General features: G+C 46.4%; 1 protein-coding gene across 1 annotated transcript in view; it reads left to right on the top strand.

Annotated features, from left to right (window-relative positions):
* The window catches only part of LOC122937996 (glycine--tRNA ligase), a 39299-nt gene extending 20749 nt beyond the window's left edge, over nucleotides 1-18550 (top strand). Inside the window, exons 6-17 of the mRNA XM_044293242.1 lie at nucleotides 1172-1248; nucleotides 1379-1524; nucleotides 4072-4221; nucleotides 6320-6482; nucleotides 6656-6820; nucleotides 12167-12274; nucleotides 13468-13613; nucleotides 13792-13877; nucleotides 15204-15313; nucleotides 16465-16558; nucleotides 17687-17877; nucleotides 18274-18550. Of these exons, the coding sequence (XP_044149177.1) occupies nucleotides 1172-1248; nucleotides 1379-1524; nucleotides 4072-4221; nucleotides 6320-6482; nucleotides 6656-6820; nucleotides 12167-12274; nucleotides 13468-13613; nucleotides 13792-13877; nucleotides 15204-15313; nucleotides 16465-16558; nucleotides 17687-17877; nucleotides 18274-18399 (1562 nt within the window). The 3' untranslated portion in view covers nucleotides 18400-18550. The remainder of the gene's footprint in view (nucleotides 1-1171; nucleotides 1249-1378; nucleotides 1525-4071; nucleotides 4222-6319; nucleotides 6483-6655; nucleotides 6821-12166; nucleotides 12275-13467; nucleotides 13614-13791; nucleotides 13878-15203; nucleotides 15314-16464; nucleotides 16559-17686; nucleotides 17878-18273) is intronic.
* The last annotated feature ends 8608 nt before the right edge of the window (nucleotides 18551-27158 follow it).

The following is a 27158-nucleotide window of genomic DNA, read 5'->3' as shown; positions in this document are numbered from 1 at the left end:
CCTCTGCAATTCGACTGCGCATGCTCTCAATCAACTTCTGGGCCAATTCCTGACTGATAGCAACCCATTCTTTCATAATCACTTCTTGGAGTTTGTCAGAATTAGTGGGTTTTAGCTTGTCCATCCGCCTCTTGAGGATTGACCACAAGTTCTCAATGGGATTAAGATCTGGGGAGTTTCCAGGCCATGGACCCAAAATGTCAATGTTTTGGTCCCCGAGCCACTTAGTTATCACTTTTGCCTTATGGCACGGTGCTCCATCGTGCTGGAAAATGCATTGTTCTTCACCAAACTGTTGTTGGAAGAAGTTGCTGTTGGAGGGTGTTTTGGTGCCATTCTTTATTCGTGGCTGTGTTTTTGGGCAAAATTGTGAGTGAGCCCACTCCCTTGGATGAGAAGCAGCCCCACACATGAATGGTCTCAGGATGCTTTACTGTTGGCATGACACAGGACTGATGGTAGCGCTCACCTTTTCTTCTTGGGATCAATCTGTCCCTGATGTTAGTTTTTTTGTGTGAGAGAAGTGGCTTCTTTGCTGCCCTTCTTGACACCAGGCCATCTTCCAAAAGTCTTCGCCTCACTGTGCGTGCCGCTGCGCTCACACCTGCCTGCTGCCATTCCTGAGCAAGCTCTGCACTGGTGGCACTCCGATCCCGCAGCTGAATCCTCTTTAGGAGACGATCCTGGCGCTTGCTGGACTTTCTTGGACGCCCTGAAGCCTTAACAAGAATTGAGTCTGCCATTTTAACCCAATCAGCCTGACATAATGATCTCCAGCCTTGTGCTCGTTAACAAGACGATTACTGAAATGATCTCAGCAGGTCCTTTTAATGACAGCAATGAAATGCAGTGGAAAGGTTTTTTGGTATTAAGTAAATTTTCATGGCAAAGAAGGACTATGCAATTCATCTGATCCCTCTTCATAACCTTCTGGAGTTTATGCAAATTGCTATTATAAAAACTTAAGCAGCAACTTTTCCAATTTCCAATATTTATGTAATTCTCAAAACTTTTGGCCACTACTGTACACATCTCCCATTGAATGCAGTAATAAATCTGTATGCAGTTAGCGCCACCTAGTGCCGGCATTTGTTTGTGTCTGTTTTTTTTAAAATGAGACCTCTCTTTGAGATCTTTCATACTTATCCGCTCTTCCTCCTTTTTGCTGCAGCTCACCTTCAGAAGCTGATGTCTGACAAGAAGTGTCCGGCAGAAAAGAAGGCAGAGATGGAGAACGTCCTGACGCGGGTGACGTTGTTAACCCCTTCCTCGCCCACTGGCCCTTTAAGCATGGTTTACTTTGGTTGCTGGGGCTTTATCCAGCAGACTTGTTTTCTGTATAGTCTTAAGTCTCACCGTCTCTCCTCTCGTTGCATAGATGGACAACTACGGTCAGCAGGAACTGGCGGATCTATTCGTCAAATACAATGTGAAATCTCCCATCACTCAGAATGACCTCTCTCCTCCGGTGTCCTTCAATCTGATGTTCAAAACGTCCATCGGTCCTGGGGGTAACATGACAGGGTGTGTAACCAGTCCTCGCTCTTAGGTTCACCAGCCTCTTGAGTTCTCTTTACCTTCTGGAAGTAGTCGCCTTGCCGCTGTCAGCCATATTGGCTCTTGCAGGGCTAATTTGACTCCTTCCCCTCCCACTTTCTGCTCTCCCTTTCAGCCGGACCTCATGAGGGTTCACTAGAGGAATACACTATTGAATATTTGTAATAAATCCGAAAAAATCAACAGACAACCGTGGAACACCAACCTGACCAAAAAACTCAGACAAGCTGCCGAGCAGCGATGGCAGAAATCCCATTCTATGGATCACTTCATCACATACGAGCAATCCCTCCTCATAATTAAATCCTCACTCGCTGATGCAGAACAGGCGACTTCTCATCTCTCATATCTTCCCTGTCCCACAGCCCTAAACAACTTTTTAACTCCCTTCTCCGTCCCCCAGCGCCCCCCCTCCTCTCCTCTCTTCTCTGCAGAGGACTTTGCCACATACTTCAAACAAAAGATAGTCGACATCAGAGAAAGCTTCACTACACAGTCCCCACAGACCCTCTACACAACTGCTCAGTCCTCTTCTCCCAAAACCAGCTTCTCCACCATTACAGAAGAAAAACTCTCCACTCTACTCTCCAGACCACATCTGACCACCTGTGCACTTGACCCAATCCCATCCCACCTCATCCCCAACCTCACCCCAGTGTTTATCCCAGCCCTAACTCATCTCTTCAATCTATCACTATCCTCTGGTGTCTTCCCCTCTGGTTTTAAACATGCTACCATTACACCCATCCTCAAAAAGCCTTCACTTGACCCATCTGCTTTGTCCAGTTATCACCCCATATCACTTCTTCCGTATGCCTCAAAGCTACTTGAACAACATGTCCATTCGGAACTGTCCTCTCACCTCTCCTGCTTCCTCTTTGACGGCCTACAATCTGGCTTCCGACCCCACCACTCGACCGAGACTGCCCTTACCAAAGTCACCAATGACCTACTGACAGCCAAAACCAAGAAACAATACTCTGTCCTCCTCCTCCTTGACCTGTCCTCTGCCTTCTCCGTTACTCTTTCCTCCTTCTCCTTGACCTGTCCTCTGCCTTCGACACTGTTGACCACTCTCTTCTGCTGCAAACTCTCATCTCTTGGCATCACAGAACCTGGCCCTCTCCTGGATCACATCATACCTCACAGACCGGACGTTTAGCATCTTCCACTCCCGCACCACCTCCTCGTCTCATTCCCTCTCTGTTGGTGTCCCACAAGGCTCTGTCCTAGGACCCCTGCTCTTCTCTATCTACACTTTTGGTCTGGGACACCTCATAGAGTCCCATGGCTTTCAGTATCACTCCTACGCTGACGACACACAAATCTACCTCTCTGGTCCAGACATCACCACCTTATTATCCAGAATCCCACAATGTATCTTTTATATCATCCTTCGCCTCTCATTTTCTAAAACTTAACATGGATAAAACAGAATTCATCATCTTTCCCCCATCTTGCTCAACTCCCCCAACAGACCTATCTATCACTATCAATGGCTGCACATTATCCCCAGTCAACAAAGCCCGCTGCCTTGGAGTGACCTTGGATTCTGCCCTTTCCTTCCGACCGCACATCCAAGCCCTTTCCACCACCTGCCGCCTCCAACTCAAAAACATCTCCTAAATCCGTGCTTTCCTTAACTTTGAATCTGCAAAAATGCTTGTACACGCCCTCATCATCTCCCGCCTAGACTACTGCAACACTCTCCTCTGTGGCCTTCCATCTAGCACTCTCGCACCCCTCCAATCTATCCTTAACTCTGCTGCCCGACTAATCCACCTCTCACCCTGTTACTCCTCTGCCTCTCCCCTCTGCCAATCCCTTCACTGGCTCCCATTGCCCAGCAAATTCACTTGAAAGTACTAACAAATACATAGAAGGCGTCCATAACCTGTCCCCTCCCTACATCTCTGAGCTACTTTCCCGATACACCCCCACACACACTCTCCGATCCTTACAAGACCTCCTTCTCTCCTCTCCTCCTATCTCCTCTTCCCACAATCGCCTCCAGGATTTCTCCCGCGCATCCCCCATACTCTGGAACTCGCTGCCCCAACATATCAGACTCTCACCAACAGGGGAATCCTTCAAAAGAAACCTGAAAGCCCACCTCTTCAGACAAGCCTACAACCAGTGACCCTGCTGCCTCTATACCGCCATGACCAACTCAACCCGCACCTACTGTGTCCTTCTCCCATACCATGTAGATCGTAAGCCCTCGCGGGCAGGGCCCTCTCTCCTTCTGTACCAGTCTGTAACTCGTCTTGTTCATGCTTAGTGCAACGTATGTGCACCGCTTATCATATGTACAGCGCCAGGGGATGAATGGAGCTTTAATAATAATAATTTGTATGTAGAGGTTATACAAGATTTGGCCAGATATGAGACGGGAAGTAGCTAACTTCTTTTCCTGCCATAGAAATCAATATGGCTGTGGCTGAGACATTACACAGAGCTCTGGAAATATTGAAAGTAACAAGGTCACTTTTATTTTATTTTATCCAAAAACAGGTATCTGAGGCCAGAAACGGCGCAGGGAATCTTCCTCAACTTCAAGCGTCTCTTAGAATTTAATCAGGGAAAACTGCCATTTGCTGCTGCTCAGATAGGGAACTCCTTCAGAAACGAGATCTCCCCCCGATCTGGACTCATCAGAGTAAGGTACGTCTGTGTGTGAGCGCTGTGTGGCTCAGTACAAGGTTCCTGACCTATCCTCAGGGGTAGCTCGTCGGTATCTGATTGGTGGAGGTCTGACTCCCACTTAGCTGCTTGAAGGGGTCATGGTGTCTGACTGAGTGTTAGTATACCATGCACAGCGCCGAAGAGTGTGTAGTGGCTGTGTTTGGTATTGCAGTCCAGGCCCATTCACTTAAATGAGGCTGAGCTGCACAAAGGCCATGTGGCTGATGAACGAGGCTGCCCGAACAACTAGTGAGATGGTTCTGGGGATCAAACCCCCCCACCACCAGATATGGACGACCTGTCCACATGTCCCTGACAATCCCTTTTAATGACGTTCCTCTCCCAAGTTTAATATGTCTGTATGAGGGGGCTCCTGCCTAGCAGAGATTGATGCAGTAGGTTGTAGTCGGCCTCCTGCCAGCAGAGGGCGCACATGTTGGGTGATTGTGGAAAGACCTTGCATTGACTACTGGGGGAGTCCTCTTCTGACACCTTGGTTGGGGGATGTAGCCCTGCTGCTGCTAAATGATGATGCTGCGACTATGAGGGGGCTACACTAACTATTGAATAAGTGAAGGGGGGCTTCTGTGCCTGCTATGGGGTTGCTAGAAATTAGGTAAGGTGTCGTCTGCTCAGAGAACTTGGGGGCACACCATAGTTTTAATAGCTTACGGTTCTGGTGACAGAACCTTAACCCCTTATGCACCGCATCATTACTGCATCAATATGGCTGGGCTTGTGGCACACAGTAGATGCTGATGATTGCAACCCAGGCCTGCAGTCAGTACAACGGTGACATCTGAGTGGCTAGGGAGGCACAGGGGGCACGTTGCAGGAGTCACCTGCGGTAAATTCAGTGGATTGGACATGATTTGGAAAGACACAGCCCTGTCTATAATAAGATCTCACAGCTGACAATGCATCAGAGCAAAATCCAAGCCATGAGGAGGAAAGAACTGCCTGTAGAGCTCAGAGACGGGACTGTGTGGAGGCACAGATCTGGAGAAGGGGACAAAAACATTTCAACTGCACTAAAGGTTTCCCAGCGCACAGTGGTCTCCATAATTCTTACATGGAAGAAGTCTGAAACAACCAGGACTCTCCCTAGAGCTGTTGTCCCACCAAACTATAAGTAATCGGGGGAGAAGGGCCTTAGTAAGAGATGTGACCAAGAATCGAATGGTCACTATGGCTGACCTCCAAAGGTCCTGTGTGCAGAAGGTCAACCTCCTCCATGGCAGAGTGGCCAGAAAGAAACATCTCCTCAGTAAAGGAGAAGAAAGCCGCCTTAAAAATAAGGCTCCTAAAGAACTGGTTTTTTTTTTTAGAAACAAGATTCTCTGGTCTGATAAAATCAAGATGGAACTTTTTGGCCTCTATTCTAAGTGTCATGTCTGGAGGAACCCAGGCCCTGCTAATCACCTGCCCTGTACCATCCCTACAGTGAAGCATGGTGGTGGCAGGATCATGCTGGTTGGGGGCAGGGAGATTGGTCAGGGTGGAGGTAAAGCTGAATGGAGTAGAGTACAGAGATATTCTTAATGAGATCCTGATCCCGAGCTCTGGACCTCAGACTGGGACGAAGGTTCACCCTCCAACAAGACTATGCCAGGAGCGGCTGAGGGACAACTCTGTGAATGTCCTTGAGTGTCCCAGCCAGAGCCCTGAACCCCATGGAACTTCTCTGGAGAGACCTGAAAATGGCTGTCCACCGACTGCTCCATCCAACCTGACAGAACGTCATGGGCTCTGCAGAGAACGGCAGAAAATCCCCAAATCCAGGTGCAAACCTTGTGGCATCATCTCCAAGAAGACTGGAGGCTGAAATCGCTGCCAAAGGGGCTTCAACTGAGTCCTGAGTAGAGGGTCTGAAGACTTGGGGTTTGTCCATAATTTTTTTTAGTTTTTCCTTTCTCGCTATGGGGGATTGAGTGCAGAATGATGGGGGAACTTGTAGCACCGCAATGAATTGTTGGTAATGTTAAGATTTATTTATTTGGTGACCGCCTCATCCTCTGATCTGATTGAGCAGAGTTTTAGAAATCTTGTGATAAAACCCCAATTCTGCTCTTTACAGGGAATTCACCATGGCAGAAATAGAGCACTTTGTGGACCCCAACGAGAAGGATCACCCCAAATTTGAGAACGTGGCCGACTTGAGCATCCTCTTGTACTCCTCCAAAACTCAGCTCAGCGGGGAGTCTGCCAAAAAAATGAGGCTCGGCGATGCTGTGGAACTGGTGAGTTATTGCGAGGTGGCCGGCTGATGAGGGGGGGGGGGGCCCTTTATTGCCTCCGTGATAGGACGTTTATATAGGGGCTTCACCCAGTTAACCCTTTTATAGACCTTCTGTACTCGTCTTAATAAAGAATGCGGGCAGTATTGATATCTGACTCTTCCACTTTGGCGCAGGGCATCATCAATAACTCTGTCCTGGGATACTTCATCGGAAGGATCTACCTATACCTCACTAAAGTCGGGATCTCTCCAGACAAGCTGAGATTCCGGCAGCACATGGAGAACGAGATGGCGCACTATGCCTGCGACTGCTGGGATGCCGAGTCTAAAACCTCCTATGTGAGTATCCAAAGTCTTCACCTGATGAGCCGCTCACGGAGAAGGGTGTCCCATCGGGAATGTGGGTTCTGTGGGCTCAGTTCTGCAGAATTTGGTTAACAGTCCCATTAAAATTGAAAGGGCGGCCATATAGTGCACTGGTACCCCAGAAAAAGGGGAGACCTTTTATTCACTATCTCGGTGCTTAACCCCTTAACGACTCGGCCCTATTTCACCTTAAGGACTTGGCCATTTTTTGCAAATCTGACCAGTGTCACTTTATGTGGTGATAACTTTAAAATGCTTTTACTTATCCAGACCATTCTGAGATACAAAATTTACCAAAATTTGGGTAAAATGTGCTAATTTCCAAGTCTCAATTTCTCTATTTCTATAATGCATAGTAATACCTCCAAAAATAGCTATTAGTTTACATTCCCCATATGTGTACTTTATGTTTGGATCATTTTGGGAATGCCATTTAATTTTTTGGGGACGTTACAACTAGGCTTAGAAGTTTAGATGCAAATCTTGAAAATTTTAAAAAACCCACTTTTTAGGGACCAGTTCAGGTCTGAAGTCACTTTGTGAGACTTCCATAATAGAAACCACCCAAAAGTGACCCCATTCTAGAAACTACACCCCTCAATGTATTCAAAACGGATTTTACAAACATTATTAACCCTTTTAGGTGTTCCCCAAAAGTTGATGGCAAATGGATATGAAATTTCAGAATTTAAATTTTTGTTTGCCAAATTTTCCATTTTTTTCCACTAACAAAGGAAGGGTTAACAGCCAAACAAAACTCTGTATTTATTGCCCTGACTCTGCGGTTTACAGAAACACCCCATATGTAGTCGTTCACCACTCTACGGCCCCACGTCAGGGCGTAGAGGGAAAGGAACGCCGTGTGGTTTATTTACACCATGTCCCATTTGAAGCCCCCTGATGCACCCCTAGAGTAGAAACTCCAAAAACGTGACCCCATTTTGGAAACTACGGGATAAGGTGGCAGTTTTTTTTGGTACTAGTTTAGGGTACATATGATTTTTGGTTGCTCTATATTACACTTTTTGTGAAGCAAAGTAACAAAAAATAGAAATTCTGAAATTTCATCTCCATTTGCCATTGACTCTTGTGGAACACTTAAAGGGTTGACAAAGTTAGTAAAATCAGTTTTGAATACCTTGAGGGGTGAAGTTTCTTAAATGGGGTCACTTTTTTGGAGTGTCTACTCTAGGGGTGCATCAGGGGGGCTTCAAATGGGACATGGTGTCAAAAAACCAGTCCAGCAAAATCTGGCTTCCAAAATCCATATGGCATTCCTTTCCTTCTGCGCCCTGCCGTGTGCCCGTACAGCAGTTTACGACCACCTATGGGGTGTTTCTGTAAACTAAAGAATCGGGGCAATAAATATAGAGTTTTGTTTGGCTGTTAACCCTTGCTTTGTTACGGGAAAAAATGGATTAAAATGGAAAATTTGCCAAAAAATACCTGTTTTGGCACAGTTTTTATTTTTTATTTACAACGTTCATCTGACAGATTAGATCATGTGATATTTTTATAGAGCAGGTTGTTACGGACGCAGGGATACCTAATGTTTACTTTTTAAAAATTTATTTAAGTTTTACACAATAATATCATTTTTGAAACCAAAAAAAAATCATTTTAGGGTCTCCATACCGTATTTTTCGCCCCATAAGACGCACTTTTTCTTCCCCCAAAATGGGGGAGAAATGCCCCTGCGTCTTATGGGGCGAATGCGTGGAGTTTTACATCGCTGGCAGCGATGTATCAGTGAGCGGGGAGGGACTGGGAGGAGCTGGGGGCCGGCAATAGCGGCGGGGCGGTGCAGTCAGTGTAGTATAGCACCGCCCCGCCGCTCTGGTATACTAATATAAGAAATCATATTGAAGTAATAGTTATTAAACATGCCCCCCAACTGCTATTACTACCTTCCCTCCTAATCGCTGCTGTAGAATTCAGGCCAGTCGGGCGGGCGGCAGCGTAACTCGTGTCACGTGCCTGCGCCGCCTACTTTATGAATGAAGTAGGCGGCGCAGGCAAGTGACGTCAGTGAGACGCGCCGGCCGGCCGTCCTGCCGGTCTGATTTCTACAGCAGCGATTAGGATGAACGGTAGTAATAGGAGTTGGGGGGCATGTTTAATAAATATTAATTCAATATGACAACTTATATTTTGTGCGGCGACGGCCGGGGGGGGTGTTGACGGTTCAGATTGCGATCTGTGGATGGCACTGTTACAGGGGGGGGGGGGGGGGATCTGTGAATGGCACTGTTATGGGCTGGGGGGTCTGTGGATGGCACATATATAACAGTGCCACCCACAGGACCCCCCCCCCAGCCCATAACAGTGCCATCCACGGATCCCCCCTGTAACAGTGTCAGCCACAGACCCCCCCCCCTGTAACAGTGCAAGCCACAGATCCCCCCCCCATAACAGTGTCCGTCATCCACAGATCCCCCCATAACAGTGTCCGTCATCCACAGATCCCCCCCATAACAGTGTCCGTCATCCACAGATCCCCCCCATAACAGTGTCCGTCATCCACAGATCCCCCCCATAACAGTGTCCGTCATCCACAGATCCCCCCCATAACAGTGTCCGTCATCCACAGATCCCCCCATAACAGTGTCCGTCATCCACAGATCCCCCCCATAACAGTGTCCGTCATCCACAGATCCCCCCCATAACAGTGTCCGTCATCCACAGATCCCCCCATAACAGTGTCCGTCATCCACAGATCCCCCCCCATAAGTGTCCGTCATCCACAGATCCCCCCCCATAACAGTGTCCGTCATCCACAGATCCCCCCCCATAACAGTGTCCGTCATCCACAGATCCCCCCCATAACAGTGTCCGTCATCCACAGATCCCCCCATAACAGTGTCCGTCATCCACAGATCCCCCCCCATAACAGTGTCCGTCATCCACAGATCCCCCCCATAACAGTGTCCGTCATCCACAGATCCCCCCTATAACAGTGTCCGTCATCCACAGATCCCCCCCATAACAGTGTCCGTCATCCACAGATCCCCCCATAACAGTGTCCGTCATCCACAGATCCCCCCCATAACAGTGTCCGTCATCCACAGATCCCCCCATAACAGTGTCCGTCATCCACAGATCCCCCCCCATAACAGTGTCCGTCATCCACAGATCCCCCCCCATAACAGTGTCCGTCATCCACAGATCCCCCCCATAACAGTGTCCGTCATCCACAGATCCCCCCCATAACAGTGTCCGTCATCCACAGATCCCCCATAACAGTGTCCGTCATCCACAGATCCCCCCCATAACAGTGTCCGTCATCCACAGATCCCCCCCCATAACAGTGTCCGTCATCCACAGATCCCCCCCCATAACAGTGTCCGTCATCCACAGATCCCCCCCCATAACAGTGTCCGTCATCCACAGATCCCCCCCCATAACAGTGTCAGTCATCCACAGATCCCCAGTAATAGTGCCATCCACAGACCACCATTAGTTCCAAACCCACAGCACACCTTTTGGTTAAAAATGTTTTTTTTTCTTATTTTCCTCCCCAAAAACCTAGGTGCGTCTTATGGGCCGGTGCGTCTTATAGGGCGAAAAATACGGTATTTTTTATTTTTTTTTTGGGCGATTGTCTTAGTTAGGGTCTCATTTTTTGCAGGATGAGATGACTGTTTTAATGGTATGAGTTTGGGGTACATATGACTTTTTTGATCACTTTTATTACCATTTTTTGGAAGTAAGGTGACAAAATTATGTCTTTTTTTTTTTTTTTTTTTTTTTTTGTTTATACCTTTTTTTTTTTTTTTTTTTTTTTACGTTGTTCACCTGAGGGGTTAGATCATGTGATTATTTTTATAGAGCAGGTTCTTACGGACACGGCAATACCTAATAATATGTATTCCTTTTTTTATTTTTTAAGGTTTTACACAATATTTTTGAAACAAAAAAAATCATTTTAGTGTCTCCATAGTTTTTTTTCTTTTTTTTTTTTTTTTTTTGGGCCATTTTCTCATGTAGGGGCTCATTTTTTGCGGGATGAGACGACGGTTTGAATGGTACTATTTTGGCGTACATACGACTTTTTTTATCACGTTTATTACCTTTTTTTGGGAAGTAAGGTGAGCAAAATTTAAATTTTATCATAGTATTTATTTTTTATGGCGTTCACCGTGCGGGAAATGTAACATGACCGTTTTATAGATCGGGTCGTTACGGAGGCGGTGATATATAACGTGTAGGGAATTTTTATTTTATTTTTTATTTTTAATCAGGGATAAATGTGTTTTTTACTTTTTTTTTTACTTTTACCCAGACCCACTTGGTTCTTGAAGATCCAGTGGGTCTGATGTCTGTATAATACAGTACAGTACACTATATAGTGTACTGCACTGTATTTCAATCACACTTTGGCCTCATGCACACGACCGTTGTGTGCACCCGTGGCCGTTGTTCCGTTTTCCGTGATTTTCTGCGGAACCATTGACTTTCAATGGGTCCGTTGAAAACTCGGTAAATGCACAGTTTGTCATCCGCCTCCGTGATCCGTGTTTCCTGTCCGTCAAAAAAAATATGACCTGTCCGTGGATCCTCCAAAAATCAAGGAAGACCCACGGACGAAAAAACGGTCACGGACCAACGGAACCCCGTTTTGCGGACAGTGAAAAAATACTGTCGTGTGCATGAGGCCTTAGTCTGAACAGATCTCTGCCTTTAGCACAGATCTGTTCAGCACCATGGACAGCAGGATGCCTGAGAAGGCGTCCTGTTGCCATGGGAACCTTCCCCGTCTGCCACAACTGAGCAGACTGGGAAGGGTAAGGAGGGGAGCTCCCCCCCCTCTGTCACCCCATCCTGTCCGGGGGCTGTAAAGGCATGGAAGGGGTTAAAACGGCGGACATCTGCACAGATGTCCGCTGTTTAAATCGGAGTGTCAGCAATGAGCTGACACTCTGATTCAACCGCTCGGCCATCCTAAAAATAAACGGGCGGAATATCGTGCCGTGCGGCAGTGATCAAAACTACACAGGGCGTACCGGTACGCCCTAAGGGGTTAAAATAGACAATCCCTTTAATGCCTATTCAAAAGTTCAGTGCCCTGTCTGACCAGCTCATCCCGTGGGGGGTCTCTTGTGCTGTTGCTGTCTGATAGCCTTCGCTTTGGCTGCGCTGACCACATACTTGGCTTTCACACCCAGACCTGCCGTTGTGTCCCCCATTTGTAGTAAATGCATTTTATAGTTGGAGCCCTGTGGTGTCGCTTAGATTTTTCCCGCCTTTGCCCTGACCTATATTATAGGAGGATGATTTGTGTGCCTTCTTACTGACGGTCTCCTTTTGTTTCTTTCTTAGGGATGGATAGAAATCGTTGGCTGTGCCGACCGTTCCTGTTATGATCTTTCTTGCCACGCCAGAGCTACAAAAGTGCCACTCGTGGCCGAGAAACCTCTTAAAGAACCTATATCCTTACTGATATTTATACGTTCTTATAATAACTGGTGCGCTCGCCATATATTGCCACCTGTGAGCGTCGCGGCCTGTATTCTTCTTCCTTCAGAGCTGCAATCTCCCAGAATTTCCTGCATGCTCAGATTTGCATTCTGGGAGGTATCCTCTTTACACCAGGTGCTGTACAGTCATCTCAGATGTGCATGTTTTAAAGGGGGTTGTCGCATCACAGACAATGGGGGCATCTCTCTAGGATATGCCCCCATTATCTTTTATATAGGCGGTGGGACCCGCACCTATATCGGGAACGGAGCCCCGCATGGTGATGGCTGGAGGACTCCGGTTCCGGCCACCACCAAGCACACTCCCCATAGAAGTGAATGGGAGTGCACTGCACATGACCACCACCACTGCTGCCATTCACATCTGTGGGCCCAACGGACATAGCCAGCGCTCGGCTATTTTTGGCGGCCCCGTAGAAAATGAATGGGGAGCGGCTGCACATGCGCAGTGCGCCGTCCAACACTTTTGGTGCGGGTCCCACACCTATAAGAGAATGGGGACATATCCTAGCGATATTCCCCCCTCATTGTCTGTGATGAGACAACCCCTTTAAGGCATTAGAAGAGCCCAGAAAAGCTATCGGTGAAATGTCTAAGGATAAACTTGCTGATTGTTTCCATTGAATTGTGTTTTCAGTAGATGGAAGGAGGAATCTTTTCCTATCAGTTATAGCAAAAAATAATATAATACAGAGAGGAATTTATTCCCTGATCTACAGAAAAGCCTTATAATAGATATTCTAATGTCATGCCACATTTTGCCTGCAGGTGGCGATACAACACTATCATACTGTCTATAGTCATTGCTCGCTTTAAAGGCTCATTCAGCCGACCGTATCCGTTTTACGATCTGCAAAACGCGGATACAGGCCATGAGCGTTCCACATTTTACAAAACGGCCAGCCCTATGGTAGAAATTCCTATTGTCCGCATCTTTTTCAGCCCCATTGAAATGAATGTGTCCGCATTTTATCCGCAAAATTATGGTTGTCTGAATGAGCCCTTAGTCACTTTTTCTGCCACGTGAGACTTGTTTTATGGTGCGTTTCTGTGCCGTATGGAAGTGACCCTCAGTCAGCGACTACTTACACATCCTTGCCTACCAATTTGCTTTCTGTCCTCTTTTCCTTAACTCCACTGAACAAAACCATAAATGTCGTCCAGTTTGAGGCTAATAAGGGAGCGATCGGCAAGGCGTACAAAAAAGATGCCAAGCTGGTGATGGAATATCTCGCCATTTGTGACGCCTTTTACGTCTCTGAGATGGAGAAGATTCTGGAAGAAAAAGGGTGAGGGCTTCCCAGGCCAAGGTGGGGGAGGTTGGCGCACAGCTGATGTTAAAGGGGTCGTCTCATCCCTGTCCATCTGCACCACTAGGACCTATAGACATCACTTCCAGACCATCGGGTGTCGGATTATAGGACTCTTGTGTATATCATAGTTATCGGCGTACTCTCTCTTTTTCAGGGAATTCACTATTGAAACAGAAGGGAAAACGTTTCAGCTGACAAAGGACATGGTCGGCGTGAAGAAATTTCAGAAAACGATACATGGTAAAGTAATGGACTGTTCTTTCTGTCCACACTGGTGTGATGTGGGTGTTGGGATAGACCAGGCCCCCTCCCTGTGTACCGACCGATCAGCGCACTCCTTTACTGAAATACTCTGTGCTGCTGTGGACCCTCCTCCTTCCACCGTGTACCTCTTGCATGATACGGTCTCGGTCACACACAGCCTTGTCCTCACTGTTGTCACCACTGCTGACTTCTCTGCTGAAATACTTTGTGCTTCCTTCCTCCCACTTGCCCTCATTCTCCTCCTCATATTGTCACAGCCCTGTCCTCACTAACGTCACATGAATAAACATGCCACCTCACATAGATCACTGCTCTCCTGAAATGCTCTGTGCTGCTTCCTCCTTCCATGCATTTTTCTTGTATAGTCCTCAAAAGGTTGCATGCATTGCTGGTTTATTGCCCTAAAAAGTCCCCTCTAGTTGCTGCAGCTGTCTCTGTGCCGCCTAGCCCTCGGTCGTGCCCCCTAGCCCTCGGTCGTGCCGCCTGCCCTTAGTTATATCCTCCCCCTCAAGCCTCTTTAGCTGCATTGAGACAAATAATCAAGTTCCTTGAAGGGTTCACTTTCTTCGTACCCACAATATCTCTGCTGCGTGCACGAATCTCATTATTCCTTCCGCCCTGCGTCTCCCATTAAACGCCCGTCGCGCCCTCTCTCTTTCTCCCCCTATTCAGAAGCTTGGTACAAATAAACCACTTGGCGTCCCTGTGCCCGGCCCTCAAGGCTTGTGCCATTGTGCACCATTCTGATCATGAGAAAACAGAGGCGGTGAACGGCGCTGACCCCGCGTCCCACGCTCACCACTCTCTGCTGAAAACCTTCTCCGCTCGGGAACATTCCAAATCGGCTTTTAAACAGTCGCCATGGAAACTGCCAGGAACGGAATTCGGGGTCGTCCAAAACATGAAAAATAAATTTACAAACTCTGACATTTATTTGATTTTCTGAATTTCAAGCTTAGGAAGTTTTCTCTGCATTTATCTCATTCTTACCCCTCTAAAGAGCAGAGCAGCGGCGCACTGCCAGGATGTGGAGCGGTTGTTTCAAAGCCTGAGGCTGCACTACTGAGAGAGACAGTCAGGTGCCATTCAGATCAATATCTACATTCTGCCTAACTTCTATATGTCTGATCACTGGTTTGCTGCCACACGAGGTCTGCATGCCAACACTGCACCTGACAGGTCAGAAGCGGACATGTTTGTCAGACTGTCAGTAGTGCAGCCTCAGGCCTCTTGGAATGATAGATCGACGCCGTCCAGTTGCATTGTGTGGTTGCTGAACTCTTCTGTCTTGTGCTTTTTCAGTGGAGGAAATTGTTCCAAATGTAATTGAGCCCTCATTTGGTCTTGGAAGAATCATGTACACCGTTTTCGAGCACACATTCCAGGTCCGACAAGGGGACGAGCAGAGGACGGTAAGGAGAGCGCCGCTGATCCCTGAAATTCAGCCTTGCTGGGTGACAACTTGGTGGGGGGAAAGCTTTTGCGGACATCCAGCTGGTGGCAGGAGTCTTGCATTCAATGCTCCTTGGGGGGGGGGGGGGGGGGGGGAGGAATGTGAATGAGCCCTCCTCCAGATGACTTAGAAGGTTGCTCCCTATAGGGGACCCAGGAGATGCTGGAGGAGAGGTGATGTGTAACAGCTGACCTATTGGCTGTAACCCAGCTTTCCCAGCATCAGATACAACCGAAAGCAAAGGCCACCAAACAGAAGGGTTAACCACTTTCAGAAGTGGAGCTCAGACGTCATAGGACTTTGTACTCCTGCCAAATTATAGGGATGTTTTGGAAGTGGAGGGGGTGGGAGCCTGACACCCTTTTGCTGGTGTGGGAGAATAGTTGTCAGTGATGCTACAACATAGGCACTTTTATAGTGAGCAGAAGAGCCGTATGATATTTAAATGGCCAGAGACACCTTTTTAATTGCTTCTGATTCCACTGCACTGCGGTTTTTTGTTAATTTACTTCCAAAATTAAGCAAGTTTCTAATAAAAAAATTCCCACAGTTTTGCTCCTGCAGAGTGTGTAAGTCCTCCACCTGGCAGCAGAATGCGAAATAAATCGGTCACAGCTCTGCTCCTGTTTCTGACAGCTCTCTGTGCTCTCCCCCTCCCTTCTCTGTTTTGGAGAGGGGGACAAGGTTGTACATGGCAGATTAGCGCGCGGAGTGGGGGGGGGGGGGGGTAATCCAAGGAGGGGATCGGATACTTGTCATACAAATCATATAGGATCTCTACAAGTGTGGTGCCATGGCAGACTCTGCAGGAGGAGGGAGGGGGATCACATACTCTTCACCTGTTTTGAGCTGTAGATGTAGAAATCAGTCCAATGCGGATACATTGAGCTAGAGCTAGTGAAGTCAGCAGCATCCAGGACACACAGATCACATCCAGCTTATACTACTGTGAGGGACACATCCACATGAGAAATCTGATGCTAGATTCAGACTGTGCTCTTTGGGTGATTGGCTCCTCGGATTAGCTTTTGTTTGGTCATTCTAACATTGTACTGGTGACTTTTGAACTCTACAGTCAGTAACAAGCTTTTTTTATTCTCTTCTTCCTAGTATTTTACTTTTCCAGCTACTGTAGCGCCATACAAGTGTTCGGTGCTCCCGCTAAGCCAAAATCAAGAGTTCATGCCATTTGTCAAGGAGCTGTGTAAGTGTCTGCATCGGACCTGTCTAAACATCCAGCGTTGTCCTAGTTCTCACCCTACGGCCCCGATGCCTCATTTCTTGAGTGAAGTTATGCGAGTTAGAAATCTCAGCCACCACCAGGGGGCGCTCCGTGTCTGCAAGTCATTAGGAGCTTTGCACAGCTGTCAGCAACTAGTGTATGTGGGGAATGTCCTTCTCGGGCCTAAAGAAACAAGGCATCAAAGCCTGATCAAATATATTAGAAAACCGCCCAAAATCTTATGAACTGTGGATTTCTTAGAAGAAAAACTTGTAGTGTTACTGTCCTTTTTAAGCAATGTGTATGGCTTTTATACATAGAAAGTTATTTTGTTGTTAGGGGAAGGGGACAGACCAAATAGAAAAGTGACTGGGTGGTGGTCTCCAACATGTAGCTCTGCTGCTGATGCAGAACTACAACTCTCAGCAGGGCATGGATAGATCAGTGGTCATTATTTTATGGGGTTACCTCACCTCCAACATTGGTGGCATATAGGGATGAGCAGGGATTAAACATCTGAAGTCGATTCGCCTAATATTTTGTCTGAATACTGTATGGTGCAGGAGCGCTCCGTACTGTATTAGAATGCATTGGCTCCGATGAGCCGAAGTTATTACTTCTCGAAGTCTCGTGAGACTTTGTGCAATAACTTCATAAATTAATTTCTACTGTAAAAAAACATTTCCCGAACTTTGGTTCGGTTACAAGGTACCACTTGGATCCGAGGGAAATGTTTTTTTACAGTAGAAATTAATTTATGAAGTTATTGCACAAAGTCTCACGAGACTTCGAGAAGTAATAACTTCGGCTCATAGGAGCCAATACATTCTAATAGTGTACACCGTTTTCGAGCACACATTCCAGGTCCGACAAGTGCTCCTGCTCCGTGCAGTATTCAAACGAAGTATTATTCAGATGTTTCATCCAAAGTTGATTTGCTCATCCCTATTGCTGGGATGCAGAGCTCCACAGTGGACAGCCACCTGCTCCGCTTAGATTTTAGACCCTGTAGCCTGAGAGCTAACGGGAAACCAGCAGAATTCTGAATGCAGCTCTGGATGTGACTGGAATGAATGATCCGCCATACTAATACTTTGCCTTTCTCTGCAGCCGAAGCTTTAACCAGGAACGGGGTCTCGCACAAAGTAGACGACTCATCTGGATCCATCGGGAGGCGCTATGCCCGGACAGATGAAATCGGCGTGGCCTTCGGTATCACAATAGACTTCGACACAGTGAATCGGATTCCACACACGGCCACGCTCCGAGACCGTGACACAATGAGACAGATCAGGGCCGAGGTAAGGAGCCTCTTTGTGCAGCCATGTCCTTGACTGTCATGTGACCCTAGAAGTAGTCACTTGTCACTCAAGAACAGTGTATACTCCACCCACTCCATTCTTAAAGGAACAGTAAACTCAGAAGATAAACACACACATTTGCCCGTTTGTCGCTCTGGATAGTTTTCTGTTATTTAAAATATGCCTGATAAAAGGGGTGGTGGTAAGCTGACTGGGTCCAATATTACAGACCGATCAGTGGTGGAAGGTTTCTTCTGCTGCAAGCTGCTTCCCAGCCTGATCTGAATGGCGGCCTCTGGGAAGCACCTTCCCCTTTAAGGAGACGTTATTTTATAGGCCTGTCGTGAAATTCACTTTACTTTGGGTTATTTGTAATCCCGCTCGCTCTGCTTGCAGATTTCTGAGCTCCCGGGGATCGTCAGAGATTTGGCCAATGGTTTTCTCACTTGGACCGAGGTGGAAAAGAAATATCCAGTTTTTGAAGGACAGGAGACGGGAAAGAAGGAAACGACAGAAGAGTGACGGAAGGAGGAGACACTTTGTACCTTTTATTGTTAATATTAAGCCTTTTATCTAACTGACAATTAAGGGAAGAGGCTTCAAACGATGCTGCAGGGAGAGCGCCCCTCGATGGTCACGTCATTCCCAGTCTGTCATTAAACGTGTATGATGATCAGTGTCTTGTGTGAGGTCAGTTGTCACCGGTGGGAAACAGAGGCAGGTGTCTAACAGGTGAAAATCGGAAAACACTGAAATGACAGAGAATGAGGGAGGCCGCGGGGAGGGAGGGAAGGAGGCTGGCGGGCAGAGAGGGAGGGAAGGAGGCTGGCGGGCAGAGAGGGAGGGAAGGAGGCTGGCGGGCAGAGAGGGAGGGAGGGAAGGAGGCTGGCGGGCAGAGAGGGAGGGAGGGAAGGAGGCTGGCGGGCAGAGAGGGAGGGAAGGAGGCTGGCGGGCAGAGAGGGAGGGAAGGAGGCTGGCGGGCAGAGAGGGAGGGAAGGAGGCTGGCGGGCAGAGAGGGAGGGAAGGAGGCTGGCGGGCAGAGAGGGAGGGAAGGAGGCTGGCGGGCAGAGAGGGAGGGAAGGAGGCTGGCGGGCAGAGAGGGAGGGAAGGAGGCTGGCGGGCAGAGAGGGAGGGAAGGAGGCTGGCGGGCAGAGAGGGAGGGAAGGAGGCTGGCGGGCAGAGAGGGAGGGAAGGAGGCTGGCGGGCAGGGAGGGAGGGAAGGAGGCTGGCGGGCAGAGAGGGAGGGAGGGAAGGAGGCTGGCGGGCAGAGAGGGAGGGAGGGAGGCTGGCGGGCAGAGAGGGAGGGAGGGAAGGAGGCTGGCGGGCAGAGAGGGAGGGAGGGAAGGAAGGAGGCTGGCGGGCAGAGAGGGAGGGAGGGAAGGAGGCTGGCGGGCAGAGAGGGAGGGAGGGAAGGAGGCTGGCGGGCAGAGAGGGAGGGAGGGAGGGAAGGAGGCTGGCGGGCAGGCAGGCGGAGGGAGAAACTCCAGGAGGCAGTCAGTCAAGAATAAGGAGGGAGGCGGAGAGAGCGATAGATGGAGAGGGAGGAGGACAAGAAGAGACTCCAGGAGAGGGACAGAACTGATGCGGAGAGATACAGCATGAGGTGGGGAGAGACCAAGTACTCACAATTAAGGCTCATGAACACAAACGTATATATATATATATATATATATATATATATAATATATTTTTTTTTTTTTATCCGTTCCGTTTTTTTGTTTGCTTTTGCTGCCCATCTGGAACCATTAATTTCAATGGGGCCACGAAAAAAAACGGAAATGACTGTGTGCATTATGTTTCCATATGTCTTCAAGTCTGTTCTGTCAAAATATAGAATATGTCCTATTCTTGTCCATTTGGGGACAAGGATAGGCATTGTTGCAATGGATCTGCAAAAAAAACTGATGCAATACTGATGTAACACGGACGTCACCCGTATTTTTTTGCGGACTGCAAAATACATACTGTCGTGTGCATGAGCCCTTACAAGCACCAGTCCTAGCTTCTGTATGGGGGGGGTGTGGATGGATGATTATTCGGTGCTGGCGACGACCGGATTTTAGGTTAGAGTTCCACCAGGTATCGAAGTATTGATACCTAATCGATACTTTAGACCCAGACGATACAATACCAGGTCTTACTATTTACCGGTACTAGGCTGCGCTGCCTAGTATCAGTTAGAGAACATGGCACACGCTGCTCTCGGCGTGCACCATGTTCTCTTCACCAGTACAGTGGAGAAGGAGTCCTTCCCTCTCCACTGACGTGGCTGCTGCTGCCACCAATGGGGAGGTAGCAGGGAGGAGGATTGGCGGGACTGTGGCCACTGCGCCACCAATGAATGTAAAACACATTAATTCAAGTATAGGCACCCAGCCTCAAAAACAGGGCTTGCGATCTGCCGAACTGCGGCAATTAACCCCTTTTGGTGCGGCACCTGAGAGGTTAATTGCTGCGGTTCGGCGGATCACATGCCCTGCTATTGAGGCCAGGTATGTGATACCACCGCTGGCACCCGCTGCCTATACTTGAAATAATGTTTTACATTCATTGATGGCGAAGTGCTCCCCCCCTCGTATTAGTATCATTGGTGGCCACAGACGCACCCCCCCCCCCACCTCCCCATTGTTATATTCATTGCTGGCAGTGGCCACAGGGTCCCCTCGTCTTCATTGCTGGCAGTGGCCACAGGGTCCCCTCGTCTTCATTGCTGGCAGTGGCCACAGGGTCCCCTCGTCTTCATTGCTGGCAGTGGCCACAGGGTCCCCTCGCCTTCAGTGCTGGCAGTGGCCACAGGGTCCCCTCGCCTTCAGTGCTGGCAGTGGCCACAGGGTCCCCTCGCCTTCAGTGCTGGCAGTGGCCACAGGGTCCCCTCGCCTTCAGTGCTGGCAGTGGCCACAGGGTCCCCTCGCCTTCAGTGCTGGCAGTGCCACAGGGTCCCTCGCCTTCAGTGCTGGCAGTGGCCACAGGGTCCCCTCGCCTTCAGTGCTGGCAGTGGCCACAGGGTCCCCTCGCCTCAGTGCTGGCAGTGGCCACAGGGTCCCCTCGCCTTCAGTGCTGGCAGTGGCCACAGGGTCCCCTCGCCTTCAGTGCTGGCAGTGGCCACAGGGTCCCCTCGCCTTCAGTGCTGGCAGTGGCCACAGGGTCCCCTCGCCTTCAGTGCTGGCAGTGCAAGGGTCCCCTCGCCTTCAGTGCTGGCAGTGGCCGTTCCGATTGGAGCCCCAGCAGTGTAATCCTGGGGCTCCGATCGGTTACTATGAAAGCCAGGACACTACCGAAGCCGTCCATGATCAGCTCCCTGTTGCTGTGTGCACAAAGTACAGAGCAGCAGGGACAGTGTGAAGTCCTATTCACCCTAATGGAGCTCTATCAGGCTGAATAGGACAAAGGTTCTAGCCCCTTAGGGAGCTAATAGTTAGTATATGTAAAAAAAACAGCAAAATACTAAGGTCCCTTTCACATGGGTGAGTATTCCGCGCGGATGCGATGCGTGAGTTGAACGCATTGCACCCGCACTGAATCCCGACCCATTCATTTCTATGGGGCTGTTCACATAAGCGGTGATTTTTCACGCATCACTTATGCGTTTCGTGAAAATCGCAGCATGCTCTATTTTGTGCGTTTTTCACGTAACGCAGGCCCCATAGAAATGAATGGGGTTGCGTGAAAATTGCAAGCAAGGGCGGATGCGCTGCGATTTTCACGCACGGTTGCTAGGAGACTATCGGGATGGAGACCCGATCTTTATTATTTTCCCTTATAACCTGAATACAGAATGCATAGTACAATAGCGCTGGAGGGGTTAAAAATAAATCATTTAACTCCCCTTAGTCCACTTGCTCGCGCAGCCCGGCATCTCTTCTGTCTGTCTTCTGTGCTGTGTGGAGGAACAGGATCTGTGGTGACGTCACTCCGGTCATCACATGGTCCATCACATGATCCATCGATCATGTGATGACCGGAGTGACGTCACCACAGATCCTGTTCCTGCAATCGGCAAAGATGAAGACAGAAGAGAAGCCGGGCAGCGCGATCAAGTGGATTAAGGTGAGTTTAATTTTTAGTTTATTTTTTTTAACCCCTCCAGCGCTATTGTACTCTGCATTCTGTATTCAGAATGCTATTATTTTCGCTTATAACCATGTTATAAGGGAAATAATACAATCTACAGAACACTGATCCCAAGCTGGAACTTCTGTGAAGAAGTTGGGTACCAAACATGCTGATTTTTCTCACGTGAGTGCAAAAACGGCATTACAATGTTTTGCACTCGCATGTTCCCGCAACGCACCCGCACGTTTTCCTGCAACGCCCGTCTGAAAGAGGCCTAAAAGTTTTAAACTGCCCCCTTTCCCAATTTTACATATAAAATAAACATATTGCAGATTGCCACGCCTGAAAAAGTGCGAACTATTCAAATATTAAAAAATACTTCCTATGCGGTGAACGCCGTAACAGAAAAAAATCAAAATCGTGCGATTCGTCATTTTAGTTACCTTGTCCCACCCAAAAATAGGATCGGACTGTTCTATTATGGGCCGGACGTTCTATAAACTTTTATTTTATTTTTATTTTACTTTTTTTTTTTTTTTTTTTTTTATGGTATCGAAATCGAATCAAAATTTTGGTATCGTGACAACTAGAGATGAGCGAATTTCATATTTTGAAATTAGTTCACACTTTGTTTGGTGGTAAAAGGTAAATTGGGTTATGAATTCTGTTACCACGGACCATAACGCAATTCAGTGATGGAATGCATAAGGCATTCCGTTAGTCATTCCGTCTATGGGCTGCAAAACAGATCCGTCCTGTTTCCGTTATGCAGGGGAGTCCTCTCCTGCATAACGGAAATGGGACGGATCCGTTATGCAGGCCATAGACTTCTATTCTGATGGATTGCCCCCAAAGGCATTCCATTATAGAATTGCGTTATGGTCGGTGGTAACGGAATCCATAGCGCAATTCTGCTTTTACCAGTAAACGAAGCGTGAACGACTTTCATAAGCGGAAATTCTTATCATGTATCTATACAAGCCCCCGTTTACTGCTCTGCCGTGTAGACGTCCGTGCACCTGTGCCTCGGAGGTTGGCTCCTCCAAAAGCCTTCCGTATGTTCTCACCGCCCGGGGAGACTCCATGTGCGTATGTTAGACGTTGTTAATGGTACAACCTCCTGGATAAAATCACCTGACAGCTGAGGGTTTGTTACAGTTGTGCCCAGTCTGTGCAATTCTCTTTGAGGTAAACACGGCTGCAGCACTTAAAGCTGCCCGGATGGTTTGTTACAATGTATAAGTACAGGTTTAGGGCTCATGCACACAAACGTATTTTCTTTCCGCTTCCGTTCCTTTATTTTTTTTTGCGGACTGTATGCGGAACCATTCACTTCAATGGAGCTGTAGAAAATACAGAAGTTACTCCGTGTGCATTCCGTTTCCATTTGTCCGCATGGTCGTTCCGCAAAAAAAGTAGTGCATGTCCTATTATTGTCCGCAAAGCACGGTCCGAGGCCCTATTCAAGTCGATGGGTCTGCAAAAAATATGGAACACATCAGTATTTTGCGGATCCATACTGTAGAAATGCTATGCCCAGCTCACATTGCTCATACGTTTGATGATTAATATGTTACTGTTTCTGTATACGATCCGCAAAAAAACGGATCAAATACGGAAACCATACGAATATGTTTTGTGCAATAACGGAACGAAAGAGTACTTAAATCAGAGGAAAAAAAAAAAACTAACTCCGATACGGAACAGTGGCTCCGTGAAAAAACGGATTGCAAAACTACAAAAGTCGTGTGCATGAGCCCTTATGCGGTTTACCTCCTGGAGCAGGCATAGCCAACCTGAGGCTCTCCAGCTGTTGCAAAACTACAACTCCCAGCATGCTCAGACTGCCTACAGCTATCAGCCTGCAGCAGGGCATAGGGGAGTTGTAGTTTTACAACAGCTGGAGAGCCGCAGGTTGGCCATAGGTGGCCATTGCAGCCCCACTCGCTCCACGTGTAAAGGCCTATACCACACAAAACCGTGGTCAGCCGGGACACGTGGTCCATGTGTAGATGGTATCTCTCAGGCCAACTGCAGCTCCCAGACCCGAATTGAGGCATCATAGTGTTTTATGGTACAGTATGTTCGGTTGTGTGAATCGGCCTTAAAGGGGTTCTCTGGGCTTTTACTATTGATGACCTATATTCAAGATCAGCGGGTATCTGCAGCCCAGCGCGCCCGCTGATCAGCTGTATGAATTGGAGGCGCATGCTGTGTGCACGTACCGTCTCCCTGCTGCTGAGATGAGAACGTGCACCCTGCGTGCGCCTTCCCTTCATACAAGTGATCAGCGAGGGTGCCGATCTGATATTGATGACAGGTCATCCATATTAAAAGCCCGGAGGACCACTCTAAGGCACGCTAGGAATATCTCTGGATATCCGCTTCTTTGACCCTGTAAGACTGGAGTAAATGGGACATTGGGATAAATTCTAGTTAAATCTGAACGTTCAGACTTTGGATGGAGTTGTCCTTAAGCTGGCTGCTATGTACAGTTCACCACAAGGTGGAGCTCTAGTTCCTCGAGCTCGGTGCAGATGCCGTAAGTCACTGCAGCCGTTAGAAATGGTTTTCTTTCCATTTACGTTTGGAATAATAAAAATAATGCTTCATTTCATAATCCTTACAGGAAAGAGCGCTGATTCAGGGGGGATCTTGATTGGCGTCTCTGCTCCCTGGGCCTTCCTGAGTAATGGGATTCAGTGCATATGATGTAGCGCCGAGTACGTATCGGGGCCTTGTTAGCGCATTAATCATATGTTATAGGAACGGGTTCGGTGCAGAAGTGGAAAACATTTAGAAATTTCCATTATAAATCCGTGTGGTTATTAATACAGATGAACGTTTACAGGGCGAATCCTACAAGTTACGGTCGGTCAATGTCACATGGCTGCAACACGGCCGCGTTAGAGCGACATCACCTGCGCCCTCCATACAGGAGCAGATCAGTAACCTAGAATATCAGCAAACAGGAAATATTTCAGTAATTCAAAAAGTGAATCTTATATATCATTATACACAGTGATCTCTCATATATTCTATAGATCATTATACACAGTGATCTCTCATATATTCTATAGATCATTATACACAGTGATCTCTCATTATTCTATAGATCATTATACACAGTGATCTCTCATATATTCTATAGATATTACACAGTGATCTCTCATATATTCTATAGATCATTATACACAGTGATCTCTCATATATTCTATAGATCATTATACACAGTGATCTCTCATATATTCTATAGATCATTATACACAGTGATCTCTCATATATTCTATAGATCATTATACACAGTGATCTCTCATATTCTATAGATCATTATACACAGTGATCTCTCATATATTCTATAGATTATACACAGTGATCTCTCATATATTCTATAGATCATTATACACAGTGATCTCTCATATAATCTATAGATCCATTATACACAGTGATCTCTCATATAATCTATAGATCATTATACACAGTGATCTCTCATATAATCTATAGATCATTATACACAGTGATCTCTCATATATTCTATAGATCATTATACACAGTGATCTCTCATATATTCTATAGATCATTATACACAGTGATCTCTCATATAATCTATAGATCATTATACACAGTGATCTCTCATATATTCTATAGATCATTATACACAGTGATCTCTCATATATTCTATAGATCATTATACACAGTGATCTCATATATTCTATAGATCATTATACACAGTGATCTCTCATATATTCTATAGATCATTATACACAGTGATCTCTCATATATTCTATAGATCATTATACACAGTGATCTCTCATATCTATCATTATACACAGTGATCTCTCATATATTCTATAGATCATTATACACAGTGATCTCTCATATATTCTATAGATCATTATACACAGTGATCTCTCATATATTCTATAGATCATTATACACAGTGATCTCTCATATATTCTATAGATCATTATACACAGTGATCTCTCATATATTCTATAGATCATTATACACAGTGATCTCTCATATATTCTATAGATCATTATACACAGTGATCTCTCATATTCTATAGATCATTATACACAGTGATCTCTCATATATTCTATAGATCATTATACACAGTGATCTCTCATATATTCTATAGATCATTATACACAGTGATCTCTCATATATTCTATAGATCATTATACACAGTGATCTCTCATATAATCTATAGATCATTATACACAGTGATCTCTCATATATTCTATAGATCATTATACACAGTGATCTCTCATATAATCTATAGATCATTATACACAGTGATCTCTCATATATTCTATAGATTATACACAGTGATCTCTCATATATTCTATAGATCATTATACACAGTGATCTCTCATATATTCTATAGATCATTATACACAGTGATCTCTCATATATTCTATAGATCATTATACACAGTGATCTCTCATATATTCTATAGATCATTATACACAGTGATCTCTCATATATTCTATAGATCATTATACACAGTGATCTCTCATATATTCTATAGATCATTATACACAGTGATCTCTCATATATTCTATAGATCATTATACACAGTGATCTCTCATATATTCTATAGATCATTATACACAGTGATCTCTCATATATTCTATAGATCATTATACACAGTGATCTCTCATATATTCTATAGATCATTATACACAGTGATCTCTCATATATTCTATAGATCATTATACACAGTGATCTCTCATATATTCTATAGATCATTATACACAGTGATCTCTCATATATTCTATAGATCATTATACACAGTGATCTCTCATATATTCTATAGATCATTATACACAGTGATCTCTCATATATTCTATAGATCATTATACACAGTGATCTCTCATATATTCTATAGATCATTATACACAGTGATCTCTCATATATTCTATAGATCATTATACACAGTGATCTCTCATATATTCTATAGATCATTATACACAGTGATCTCTATATTCTATAGATCATTATACACAGTGATCTCTCATATATTCTATAGATCATTATACACAGTGATCTCTCATATATTCTATAGATATTATACACAGTGATCTCTCATATATTCTATAGATCATTATACACAGTGATCTCTCATATATTCTATAGATCATTATACACAGTGATCTCTCATATATTCTATAGATCATTATACACAGTGATCTCTCATATAATCTATAGATCATTATACACAG

This window comes from Bufo gargarizans, chromosome 5 (assembly GCF_014858855.1).
Source record: "Bufo gargarizans isolate SCDJY-AF-19 chromosome 5, ASM1485885v1, whole genome shotgun sequence".
In the NCBI taxonomy this organism is placed as follows: Eukaryota; Metazoa; Chordata; class Amphibia; order Anura; family Bufonidae; genus Bufo; species Bufo gargarizans.
The sequence above is the reverse complement of the archived record's forward strand: the minus strand, read 5'-3'. Positions and strand labels throughout refer to the sequence as shown.